The following is a 13,973-nucleotide window of genomic DNA, read 5'->3' as shown; positions in this document are numbered from 1 at the left end:
GAAAGTAGAAAACCCCTAAAATGAAGGGCATCTGCTGTCCTTCCTGATTTCCCTTTACTGTATTCAATCAAATCGAATATGTTTCTGTTCATGTTCCTGTTTTCACTATCTTTTTCTTCGCTGAATATCTATTTCCGAAGCGCCTTGTGAATGCGCGTAATGTCTGTTGTTTATTGCTTATACGTGTGGGAACGACCTGATGCGAGAAGTTACTTTAGTTAGATTCCTACGCAACTTTTGCTCGTAACACGCAAATCCACCACTTGCAAAAGCCATTGAGCGTTCAAGCCCATGTGTGTGTGAGTGGAAGTACAAAGTCCTTCAGTAAAACCGTCATCAAAAATAGCACCATTCAGCATCGCCGTCATGCTTCGATGATATCGCTGGTGCTTTTCTTACTACGTCGCCGCCTAACAGCCGATCCGGATCCGCCCCAGACGTCATCCCCCAGCGACGACCCGCTGATGCGAGGATCATAAAAGTCATCCTCGCTTTCCTCGTTTTCGTCGTCGTCGTCGTCGTCATCGTCCTCCTCGGTAGAGGACGGTGTTCGTTGACGTCGCTTCTTTCGCTTGCGCGTCGCTTGCAGTCTTTCCTTGATGCGTGCGCCTGCCGATGTCATACTGTTCATGTCGTCGATATCCGCTTCCAGCTGTTCCTGTTGCTCGTGCTTCAGAAAGGCAACGGTCTCTTCGCCACCCATATTCTCCTCTTTCAGCTTCAGCGCCTTGCCGGAACCATCTTTTCCGAAGCCAATCGCTGCCCCGACACGACGGTTCTTCTTGGAGGGCGTCTCCGACGAACCATTTTTCTTTTTTGAATTACCACCCCGTTTGGATGAACCCTTCCGGTTGCCAGATTTCTGCCGACAGTGGAAAATGTGCTTCGAAATGGCGCTCTTGTTCTTGAACGGACGACCACAGAAGTTGCACACCACCTCGACGCCATCCATCTCGTGAAGGCGCGCATGCTTAGAATAATTACTTGGGTCCGTGAACGCTTTGCCGCAAATCTCGCACTGGTACGGCCGGTAACCAATGTGGCGGTACGTGTGCGCCCGGAACTGGTCACGACGTGCAAACACCTTGCCGCACACCTCACACGTGATTCCCTTGAAATCGGGTGCGCTCTTCGCGTGCATCGTTTTGTGGCGCTTCAGATCGTACGAGCGCTCGAAGTCCTTCCCGCACTGTTCGCAAACGTGCGGTTTCGGCAGCGGTTGCGTATTGTGGCGCCTTACGTGCTTGTGCAAGTCCCCGGACGAGATGAAGGCGAAGCTACACTCGACCACCGGGCATTTGAACGGACGCTGGCCGGTGTGGATGCGTACATGCCGCGTCAGGTCGCCCGTCTGCACAAATGTTCGGCCACAGTACATGCACGATCGTCGCTTGATGGCCGCATGTACCGCCGTGAGATGATCCTTGATAGCGGACTTGTCGGTGAACTGGCCACCGCAAATCGTGCACATGTAGTGCGTCTCGCCGGTCGTCTCCGATTCGATCACGTCCACCTTGGCCATTTCGAATGGCGACAACTTGTCGGGTTCGTCCGGATCCAGCTGCTCCTGTTTGGTGTCCTCCACAATTTCTGTTGGCGTCACAGTCGAGCCCCGTTTTTGCGTCAGTTTTGAAGCAACGAGTTCGGCATTCAGCTCTTGGGAGACACTCTCGTCGGTTTGTTCATTGTCTGGTTCGAAAACGTTCCGTGTGTGCACGCCCGAGGGACGATACTCAACCTTTACATTTGTGGTTGTTTCTAGCATCAGTCCATCCACCGGCGACGATCTTTCTTCGTTTTCGAAGTCATGGCGTAGAGTTTTGTGGGCTTCGGTTGAGTGCGTAGACTTTCTTTTTCTAGAGCCGGTCGCCTTCGAGACATGCTCCGTCTTGGCCAATGGCATCTCAGGTTCACAAGGAACTTCAGCATGCGTTTCATCTTCGTCCTGTACGCCGGCAGCATCGCCGGTAGGGAAACCTTCCACTTCATTGTTAACCTCCAGTCCATCAGCGTTTACCCCGTTCAATAGCGGAGATTGAGCTTCCGTTTCTGTCTGGACGGGCGGCAGAAGCTCTCCGTCGATGTTGGCAAGGTTGGAAAAGAAGTGAGCGACCTGAACCAGATCGATGCCATGTAAGTTCATCAAATGTTTCTTGTACCACATCTCAGTCTTGAACGACATGTCACACTTAGGACACTGGAACTCGCCTCCGATCGAGAGAGCAACGTTTTGCACGACTTCCGCCGCCTCGGCCGCTTCCTTCGCTTTAGCAGAAGGTTTCCTTGTCGCACGTACCGTTCGCTTCGCTGCGCGACTGTGCTCCTCCCCGCCGTAATCGTCCACTTCGCTCTCTGCGATAGAAATGGACTTTCTATTGGAGGTGCGCAGAAATTTCTGATCCTTCTCTTCCTGCCGTTCCTTAGGGGAGATCGGTTTCACCGGGCTCAAACTGGACTTGGGGCGTCCCGCGGAAGTTCGCTTTTTGCTTCCGGTTACTTTTGTCGTGGTCTCGTTGACCGACTCGATGCCGCTGTCGCTGGCGGGTGAGGATTCCTTCTCCTGCTCGGGTTCCACCGAATCGGACAACGGTTTGGCTATCGCTGCGCCATCCTCAACGGAGGATGACCCAGACGAGGAAGCGGACGACTCCCCACCATCACCGCTTACGACGCTACCTTCTCTGGTGTTGGCTTCTCCCAGCACCGCCAAAGGAAGTCCACTCTTGATCTCTTCCTGTACGTTGTCCAGCCCTACAAGCTGCTGATTGACGTTGCCAGTCGTGTTCGCATCAATCGTTGCTGGTTCCCTGTCAGTCTTATTTTCCGCTGCGTTCACTGGCGTGCTAGCAACAGCTGCACTGTTCGCTTCGTCTGCTACAACCGGTTCGTGAACCGTTGGGGATTTTTTGTTAGATTGCGTGACGCTACGAGGCGCTTGCTGTTTGCGGCCTTTTTTCGGTGAAGCAAATAGTGCCGTCACTGATATGTATCCTTTTTTCTTACCCGTTTCATTCAATTTAATATTGCGCTCAGGCGAATCATCACCACCATCGTCAGCATGTGATAGGTTTGCGTTAAAGCTGCCCTCAAGGTTCGCACTGGTGGAGGCTTGTGTAAGCTTCACCAGCTCCGAGGAGTTCGTACTGATCGTTGTAGATAATTTAGTCGCTGCGGTTGCCAGCTGGAGAGATTTTGCTTGAGCCGACTTTGGAGGCCGTCCACGGCCCCGTTTTACGATGACCACGGGTTGTTGTACATCTAAAACGGAGAAAAATATTAGCAAATGTAGCCAAAATTCATATAATGTGCATAACAAAGGATAAAAAACGTATATATAGAAAGATAAGTAAAATAATATCAATCACGCACAATTGTAGCAAATAATAAGTTTCAAAATTTCCATCTAAATGGTCCTAACTACAAATCAGACAATACCGATGGAGCAGCATGGTGGTTCACTCGGACCGACTCCGAGCATCATTAAAATCAATAGTTTTCTTCCTTCTTGGAGCAGTCATCGCTAACCTTGCCAAACGAATTTATGTTGACACAATAGACGCACGGTTTCGGGTGGCTCATCGAGTTAACACACGAACATCAACACCATCACCGCACCGGGGGTGCACCTTCGAGTGAACCACCAGGCAACTCCATTTTGTTTTTCACGCATACTTGATCGAAGCCAGAGGTGCAACGTTGATGTCAAAATCAAGCTCCATCAAATATCGCATACATACGCACGTACGTTATCTAATTTGTCGCAACTTGCGCTAATAAGAAAATCTCACAACCCACAAACTTTTGCACATTTCGGACCGGCCGGGCATAGATAAAACGCTCATGTCATCACATTTCAACGGCATCGCGGGTGAAAAGGAGGTGCGCACATGTGCAAACACAACACGTCACACGTCGTGAATCGAACCGGTTTTCACAGCTACGGGAAAACCCCAAGATGGATTGTCATCCATGCAAATGGAGACGCACGGGGGAAATTTCGAAACAAAGCGTGGGACAATTTTTCAAAATAGTTTCGTAAAATAGAAAGAAAATTAAGCAAATAATGAACAGTATTGGCCTGGGAGTTCATTGGCTCAACATAACCTCATTTCAGCTCGTCGTAACTACGCATCACAGTCAACACTCACCAACAGTCGCAGAAATGTTGACGGGTGGTTTTGCTTGAGCAGCAACTCCCTGCTGCAATGTCTGGCCAACGACCTCCACTCCCGTGTTGCCCGAACCACCAGCTTCTTCTGCACGCTGTGGCCTTTCACCGGTGGCGTCATTATTTGCACTCCGACGTTTGTTTACCGCCGCGTCACTGGCAGGTTGGATGACGGTCGGTACGACTGCTGGAATGGCCGCTATGCTGTCGTCGCCGTTCATGGCTACACCAAGCGCGGCAGCACCAGCTGTCTGCTGAGGCAGTACGGTTCGTTCAGCGGCGGCTGCCTCGATCAGCATCATCGTCGTAAAGGAGGGTTTCCTTTCCACGGGCGGTACATCCAGGTGCGTCTCGTTCTGTACCTCCACCACGTGTTCCTGCTGTTCATGTTCGCTGCTCACCGGTTCCTGCTTGAGTTGTGTGAGAAGCACCGGTTGCTGAATCGGTGGCTGTTGTGGCGTTTGCTGCTTGGCTGGTTTGGTCAGTTTGGCGGGCACTTTCACTACAGCCGCTTGCTCAGTCAACAACGAAACTACCGGTGGGTGCGTAGGAGTTGCCTGTGGGGCGGGAGATCGTGCCAGCAGCGAGGATGTTGCAGCCTGAACAATCATCTCACTGACGCATGCCGTCATCATCTCACTGACGCTTAATGACGGTTTTTCTGCAGCTCGCATCCCAGCGAACGCTGGCCGTTTCCCACCGTTCCCGGTGATACCCGGGGCATTGTGGAGCGCGAAGTTGAGCATAGGAGCTTGCTTCACGCACATCTTAGGGCGCGGTTGTTGCGGAACCGGTGGTTGCGGTCTCGCCTGCACGAGCTGATGCGGTTGCTGGAATAGTGCAGGAAGTTGCTGAGGCGGCCGGGAGTTACTACTGGGTCGGTAAGCGGGTTGTGTAGAGGAGTTTTGCTGCAGACTGACTTTCAGCTGCAGCTCGGTAAGCGACTCGAGCGGAGCTTGTTGCTGTTGTTGGCGCTGAAGCGAGTAGTCGTTAATGAGATTCATGTGCTGCAGCAGCGCCTGCTGCTGAATCCGCAACTGTTGTTGTTGCTGTTGCTGCTTCAACAGCTTATGCCTTTGTAGCTCTTGCTGATGCTGGTGCTGCAGCCGCATCAGCTCCTGCTGCCGTTGCTGCTGTTTGTTATGTTGCTTCGTCTTTTGCTTTTGCAACTTTATCTGCGCCTGGTGCAGCTGGTGTTGCGCCTTGTGCAGCTGGTGTTGCGCTTGTTGCAGTTGGTGTTGCTGCTGCAGATACATCGGCAACGGTTGGCTTTTGGCCTTGGCACCGATCGGTTCGAGCGTCACGATCGCTCGCTCTTCCTGGATGCGTTCCCGTGGTTTCGTCGCCGGCAAACTAACCGACAGGCCACCATTTTTGCTGGCCGCCATCTTCGTATTCGGTTCTCCACCGCCACCTCCTTTGTTGTCGATGATCTCCACCGGACCAACGTACAAGGTTTGCACTTCATCGTCGAACTGGACGGTGATTTCGCTCAAAAAGTCATCGTCCTCGTCATCCGCCGCTGGAGGAGCCGCTGCTGGTATTGGTGCTGGTGGAGGCGCCTGTGGCAGTTGTGCAGTCGACGTGGATGCGTAAACAACTGACCCAGCCGACTGTTGCTGCTGGTGAAGCAGGTGCTGGATGTGCTGATGATGGTTGAAGGGGGTGAGTTGCGGCGGTTGTTGGTATTGCTGCAGACGACTTCCGGCCATGGGTGGAGGTGCCACGATGTTCGAAGGCACACCGTACATCCCGTAAACGCTCTTCGGCACGCCAGTCGGCAGCTGCCGTTGGTGATGATGCCCCTGGCCGGAATTGGACGGTGCCGTCGCGGCCGGCGGCGCTCTGTAGTTCAAGGTCGCCATCCCGTGGCTAAGGTAGGAGTGCGTTGGCATCGGGCGGCCGAACCACTACGCAGCCGCAACCGCGCACAACACTCTGGACGGACTCGTTCGATGAGTCTGCAGCCGTTCCGTTGTGTTTTCAAAACCCGTATTGTAAATAACATGCGGCGGAAGTCACACACACACGCACACACCCGCGCGCACTCAAGCTGCGATTGCGTTTTATGCTAGCCGCGTGAGGATCGTCGCGACCATTTCTTTAGCAGCAGCCGCCTGTCATGGCTACGAGGCTACCCCACGCGTAATGACAGCGCCTTGTGTACGGTCATGTATAACCGTCGTTGTCGTCGTATAACGACCGGTCGCGGGTTTGTTTATTTGCCGTTGTCCGTTTACACCCGGAATAAAGAACCGAATCCGCTCGAACGGATGCTTGGCATCGGCAAGAACGCAGGCACTCTCAGGGGGAGGGGGTCCTGCTTCAGTCTAGAGTTAAAAGCGAACACAAAAAAAAGACAAGCTGGAATGATGGCGATGCTAATGCCAAACACCCCGTAGAAAAGGTTGATGGCGGCGCGACCGTGACGTTTCTTCGGCTCTGCGTTTTCTTCTGCTTATGCGGCCTACCACCGCCTGTGTACCTTTGTGTATGCGTGCACGCGTGTGTGTGTTTATGAGGATAGGAGGGTGGGACGTTCTCGTTCCTGTTGTTTTATTAGTCGCTGGTTTTTTTGTTGTTTTTGCACACTTCCTTCTCTTTGCTAACTCGCCTCGGTTACTATAGCCACTCGTGATGTGGGCTCTCTTTCCCTCGCCACTCGCCACTGCGGAGATCACGAACAACTACACCGCTTTCTTTATCTTTCTCCCTTCTGTGCCTTCTTTGCCGTTCGCTTTCTTCGTGTCTTTCGCTTCGCTGTAAGCTCTCCGCCGCACAATGCAACGCACATCGCCTCTCACGGCCCGCTTCTGCACCCTTCACACGACGCGGCGGTGGGTTACTACGTTTTCGCTGGCCTTGTTAGATTTTTCCTGCCGCACGGCATCGCCATCACACCAGATGCCGTGTTTCTTCATCATACTGCCCTGTTCCCTTTAAGCGCTGAAGCCACCATCGTAAAATCGGCCTGTGTTTCTTCTTCGCGCCGTAGCGTGAGCGAAGAGGAAGGTACAAAAGTGTGCCGCGATCGCGAGCAAAGCCACTACACTTCGAGGAAACGCAAATATGTCGGAAACCGTCGCACCGTTGGTGATTTATTGAAAATCAAAAAGTAGTACAATTATATATCTTTTCCCGAACAGTCTTTGTTTATTTCACTTCATTTCCTCCTTCCTTCGGATGGGCCACACATTCGCCTCGTCACAACACCATACACACACTCACACAGATTCGGTCGTAAATGCAAATAGTGCTCACAAAAAAAAAATACACCGAAAAGCGGAATGTAGGCTGTTCAACCTTATTGTGTCGCACTTTCTTTGGGCAAACTACCCATTTCATCACAGTCTTGGGCCTCTCACGCACAACCGACGGTTTCACTGTAACGTAAATGCTTCACCTTGCTAATAAACCGAACAGAATGTGGGAAAACTAAATGCGAACGAAACGAAAATGGGAAAAACGCGTTCACGCGAAAAGAAACGCACGACGCGGCGTCAGACCATTTTTCAGAAGAAAAAAGCAACAGGTTGGTTCGTGTTCTATAAAAAGATCTATGCTTTCAGCTGTCAAAAACTCTCCTGACGTTTACTGCAGACCGTACATACGGTTGCAATCCGTTTCAGCACTGCCCTGCCATGTATTGCACTGGCGGTCTGCAAAATACAGGAATGTACATTCAATGCTTTATCATAGCTTTGAATTGACTCAATCAAACGAACCATTTATTCTAATAAAATGATTAAAAGTGAAAAATATCACATACAATTGCATAGCCTTTTGAAATAGATTAATTATCAAAATAAATTTAAATTAAAGTGAGCAGTAACGATTGATTTATTAGACATCAATCGTTTTCTACGGTATCAATAAAAAGACGTTCAATATGCTTTGGGGTATTTGCTAATTCTTAGCTTTTTTCGTTATAATAAAAATGATTGTAAAACGGGTTCAATGTTAGTTCTGTTAAAAATACCCAGCATACCAATAGCAACCCGGTGTATTATTTTAGTGATTGTTATAGTATTTATTTGGTTTAGATTGTACAAACAAGTTTAATATATTTACTTGACCTTTTTCATCAGTTTATACTCACTCACATTTAATTTCATAATTGATGATTTTTTCGCCCTTATCACTATATCCCATTGATATATTCTAAAATTTCGTTCCTGATTTTCTCAGGAAGGAAAATATCGTAATAATTCCCTATAGCCCCAGCATCGACACGCAGCCTTCAGTCAAAATTTGGTTCCATTTTGATGATCGACAGATCGCTTATGAATGATTCATCATCGTCATCTCGTATTTGCTCCGAGGACAACTTGAGATCGGCGTCAACCGGCGATACAGTACCACTATGATCAACTTGCATGGACGACGAGGACGGATCCACCATCAACCGATCGTTGTTTAGCGGCTCATGTTCGCCTTCATATAGGTCATCTTCACCACTTTCATGTTTCCGGTGTTCCTTTAGTACATGTTGCCAGAGCTGACTTTGATCTCTAAAAATTTGCGGACAATCATTGCATTGAATAAGCTGCACCTTTTTGTCGGGGGTAATCTCCTCGACCACCTTTCGGTGAGTTTTTAGATGAACGTTCAGCTGTTTTAACTCGAGAAATTTGGCCGAGCAAATGCGACACTTAAAAATGATGGAGCCGTGGCTACCGGGTTGTACTTGTTGCGAAGAATGAATTAGCTGATGCCGAAGAAGCGTTCCGCGGTAACCAAAGCGATAATGGCACACCTTACAACCGTACGGTTTCGATTTGTCGTGGTTTTTTCGCATGTGCATCGTCAGGTAGCAGTTATACAAGAACGTCTTATGGCAAAGTTCGCACTGGAACTGAGTCTGTTCTGGCCCGAGCGATGACGCATCTCCATCTCCGATTTCATCTGGATCCAGCAGCTCCGATTCATCCGCATCTACAATTGGAAACAAAACATAATTGTCCTTTATATCATGTACACAGCAAATTAACTATTAAAGAACGGGAAAACCAGACAAATTAGTTCCACCTGTTTTGTAGAGCTGTATTTGAGTTATTTACAATTTTCATTTTATTGCTACATTGAACACGCGTTTGAGTTGACTTGAATTGAAGCGGAATAAACGTTTGCTCAAGAAAAAAAGAAATGTTACATCAAGAAATATAAAAAATGTATGTAATTAACTTGATATTAAAAAGTACCATGCCCTTTAAATGATGTAATTCAAATGAAATAAAAGGAAATAAATGAGCTCGAAACTTCACGCGAAATAGTGTTATTGAAAAATATAAACTTTGAAAAAGTAAATACAAACCATACGACTCTAATTGATTTTAATGCGCATTGTTGTGCAAGGGCGTTTTGAAGCCCTTGCAAGTAATCTAAAAACATACAATGTGTGGCAGATCGTAACAAAAAAAGGGCCCACAACTAAAATATTCACTGTTCAGCATGAATAGTACATTGTCCCATTATAATTACACCCCAAGTATGATAATCGAGATAAGCACTTGAAGAAGGTAAAATATAGAATGATAGACAAAATACGATAAGAGACGAAAGGTCACTAAAGGGCAAATATGGTCGCTCAATTGCTACAACATTGTTCGTAAGAAAACGAGCTTGAACAGCGCATTTTACATCGAAAAACGACTTGAACATGTACCATCAAAGTCAATGCCCCGACCGGAAGAAATGAAACAAAATTCGTAGCGTTAGAAATAAAATAAAAAGGGCATCACTGAACATGGAAAACCCTTCGCCGACGTAGTGGATAGAACCAGACAGGAAGAGAGAAAGAGTGCGCGAAAGGAGAAAACGGTCTGTGCATAAAACTGGTTTAAAGTTTCGTAAGAACGTTTTCGTAGGCGACAAACGGGTCACCAGAGCCAGCAATGGTGGAAGGATTCGGGAGGGGATTGTTTAAGGTACATAAAAACCAAGATTTTAAGAGGCCCCTATAAAACATATACCAGCGAACTAGACTCTGTACTAGGGTACTAATAGATACTAATACTAACGGGAAAGCTATCGATTATCAATTGCGCAAGTAAAAGCTATTACGGACGAACAGAAAACGTACAACAGACGAACAAAAGCACAAAGATGTGATAAAAAACCAGATGTCAACTACGTTGCAACAGCGATCGTGGAAGCGGTCGAGTTGCTACGAGCTTAACTGGAAGAAAAACATAATAAAAGAAAAATGCATGCAGCACCATTTTTATCTGCTGGTGTTGTTTGGTTACTTTGTTACTTCCATGCTTCCAAACATATGGCAGAGGACATGCTGGTAGAGGGTAATTAGAGCTAGTTAGAGGGGGACATGACAGCACAGTCAATTATCCCAACGGCCACGAGAATAACACTCGCCAACACTCGCTCTGCGGTCTTCTGGAGAAAAGCGTTTAATACTGTACTATTTATTAAAACGAAAAAAAAAATTTGCTAACGTGTTCTCATGGCATAATTCTTCCTATCATGGTAAACCATTTTTGACACTTTTTTCATGCGAGTGACAGTCATATACGATAAGAATCGATTTTATCATTTAACTCAAGCAAAGCTCGTATAGAAATTGTACTATGAATAAATAATTCCCTCGAAGTGTCCCTAATTTTTACGAGCAATAAAACAATTTAAAATGTACGAAAGCATGCACTGAAGCAAATGAAACCGATCGATTTCTTCTACACAAAACAAAACGACCTTTTTGCTTAGCTGGTACAACGAACAAACACAAGCACATAAAATTCGAGTGAATGATGATGACGAAACCTTCTGCTATTTTTGCATATTCAACACTTTTTCTCGAATGCAATCAAAAAGCGCCAGCAAAACGATACACGTAAAGTAAATGAAATTATTTTTTAAAAGAATAATTCATTTTAAAATGCAAATCGCTCTAGCAACTTTTCTTAAACATCGAAATTTAATTTAAACATGATGAAAAAAATAAAGAAGCAAAATAAAATTGGAAAAACACATATTATTTATGGATTATTTTAGGAATTGAGTCACAAACTATCATGCCAGTTAGATTAATAGCAATAGAAAGGATATAAAGGATGACGATAGCAAATAAAATATAATTGTAAAGATGAAAAGAGTAAAAAAAAGTAAAAAAAAAACAGATAAATTTATGAAGATTAAGCTAAGTATTAAGATGCAAACAACAACAAATATATCACTTACATTCCATCGGTTGTTGCTTGGTATTTGCTTTATGCGCATTTTCCAGTAGACGCAATTTCAGCCCGGGCATGGCCGTCAGCCGGGGTAACGCACTCGGGACCGGACTGTTAGTTGGGGTGCTAGCGTCCGATTGCTTCGACGAGACGATGCCAACCTGCAACCGCGAGTGCTGCTCCTTTTGGTGCTTCTTAAGTGGTTCTCGCTCATCGAACTCCATGTCGCACACAGGGCAAACGTACGCCATATCACTAGCAGGTGTCGAAAGCATGGGCAATTTGCGCTTCATACCTTGTAGCAAGTTACTCGGACCACTGGTTCCTGTATCGTCCTTTAGGCTATCTATGGGACTATTATTATTGTTGCTGCTGATGTTGTTGTTTTCCGAACCGGAGCCCGATTTGTTCACCGGTACCAGCCCGAGAGCGAACGGTTCTAGCACACATGCCGACCGGTCGACAACCTCCGGTGAAAGAGGTGGCAACGGAGGAGCATTCTGCTGCAACTGTTGTTGCAGCTCTTGTTTCACTAGCCGCTCAAGATCGACCCGGCGTTCCTTCTCCTTCTCGGCTGCCATCAGCTCATGCATCTTGAGGTGGGTGTTTAGGACGGTTTCACGCGCGAACGTGGCTTTGCAAATGATGCACACGTATTCGCTCTTTTCGCGCTCGTCGGGACGTGACCCGCCTGGCACTCGGTATACCTGATGCGCCTTCTTCAGGTGCATGGTAAGTGGTCGCTTGGTGGCAAACACTTCGTCGCAGCGATCACAGGCGTACTCACCGACGTCAGAGCCACCGGGAGATTGTTCGATCTGCGGCTTCGTATCGTGCACCTTGGCGTGTTGGGTTAGCTGTGCCTTGGTGGCGAAGCGATAAAGACACACCTCGCATTTGAAAGGTCGCTTGTGCACGACATGCACGTTTTTGTGCCGTTTGAACCGTACCGATGAGGTGAAAGTTTTACCACAGATTGGACAGGCGTACGTCATCTCACCGGTACTGGTGTTGGGCTCCTGCTTGACATTCTCACACTTGATTTGGCCGGCGCCGTGCGCGACGATCTTGTGCCGAACCAGCCGCAAATGGCTGGTGAGAGTAACGAAGCATACGTCGCACTTGAAGGGCTTAGCCGGGTTGTGCTTTTGGGTGATGTGCATCCGACATTGGCTTTTGTACACGAACTCTTGCTTGCACAGGCCGCATCCATGGTTTCCGTTTTCTTCGTCGAACTGGTAGTGCTCGTTAAAGAACGCATCCATCGGATCCGAGTCTGAGTCCTTCGCTTCCTCCAATAGGCTGGGCTCTTCTTCGTCCTCTTCGTCGTCTCCCGCACCAACCATGATGACGTCGGTTGGGTTATTAGTACCGTCCACCGTTGCGTCTTTGACATCGCTTGCATCTAGCATACTACCGTCTTGAATTCTGTGGGTGGATGCGTACAGTTCCTCATAGTCGTCGTCGGGCTCTTCGTCTTTCACTCGGATCAGAACATCGTTACAAGATTCGTCGTTTACCGTATCAATAATTTCGCTGGCCACTGTTTTATGTAATCCCTGCTGCTGTACCGCAAGTGGTTTTTGTGCACGCAGATGCTCATCACTTGCAAGTGTCGTCTCGTACAAGTCGTAGGCCGACAACAGCTTCCATTTGCAGTTGCAGCAGATCTGCTCTGGAAAGCCCTGCAACATCTCACGCTGGTTGAGGGGTAAACAGACGGAAAGTAGCATAGCTAGCAGCGTTTTCTGGTCGTACTCTGGCACCGGACTATGAATCGAAATCATCCTCGGACGAGTGGATAGGCAAATCCGACAGATAACTACCATTCTACCGAGCGCTGGATGTCGTACGGTTTCATCTGAGGCCATGAATGAGAAGCGGTTCGATTTATTTCTCAATTCCTGCGGTTCCATACTCGATCGCAACTGTCAAGCGTACGAGCAATAACAAACCACCGCCACCAACGATAATCGCTCGTGAAATTTGTAATCGTACGAATATATCGAATCGTACGTAGGTGCTACTTAAACACTTAACCAAGGAATGGATCAAGACGAAATTAGTTTGCTTTTCTGCGTCACTTTTCTTGGATAAACAACGAGCCCGCGTAATTCGATACTCTTGTCCAAGTGGTGGTTGCTGAAATTTTTCACTTATCGCTTCTTCTTCTTCTTATTGTTTCCCACATTAAACTTCTGTGCAAAATAGGACCTAGTTTAATAAGACTGAACAAAACACCAAAACATTCAATTTATACCGAGTAAACTCTTGCCTGAGTTAATACACCTAATATTTCTTAACTTTTTATCATTCACAGTGTCCAAGCGCTCTAAAGCCTACCATATTATGACAGCAAGAATGGTAAACAGCATTCTATACAATCGAAGGTTTGATCAAAACGAACCATTTTGACAAATGACCATCATAAGGAGGTGTGATAGTCCTAAGACAATCAGATACCTGAAGCAAAACACATTATATTTCGTTTGATGTATTGCTCTGGGCCCGATAAATAAAGCAAACAAACATAAAATAGAATAATAATATCAATACAGCATGAAAATTTAGATTAGCCCCAACCATTGCGTTATTTGTGGTTGTTTAAACATGCATGC

The 13,973-nt window shown here is 47.3% G+C and overlaps 1 protein-coding gene across 1 annotated transcript; it reads right to left on the bottom strand.

Annotated features, from left to right (window-relative positions):
- Positions 1-8,408: 8,408 nt before the first annotated feature.
- On the bottom strand, positions 8,409-13,184 carry LOC128728778 (zinc finger protein 420-like). Its single transcript, XM_053822427.1, has 2 exons — positions 11,363-13,184; positions 8,409-9,103 (listed from the first exon to the last, which is right to left on the bottom strand). Exons 1-2 carry the CDS (start codon positions 13,182-13,184, stop codon positions 8,409-8,411), a joined length of 2,517 nt encoding a protein of 838 aa, XP_053678402.1.
- Between the last annotated feature and the right edge of the window lie 789 nt (positions 13,185-13,973).

This window comes from Anopheles nili, chromosome 2 (genome assembly GCF_943737925.1).
Source record: "Anopheles nili chromosome 2, idAnoNiliSN_F5_01, whole genome shotgun sequence".
In the NCBI taxonomy this organism is placed as follows: Eukaryota; Metazoa; Arthropoda; class Insecta; order Diptera; family Culicidae; genus Anopheles; species Anopheles nili.
Note: the sequence above shows the minus strand (reverse complement) of the source record. Positions and strands in the feature narration are given on the sequence as shown.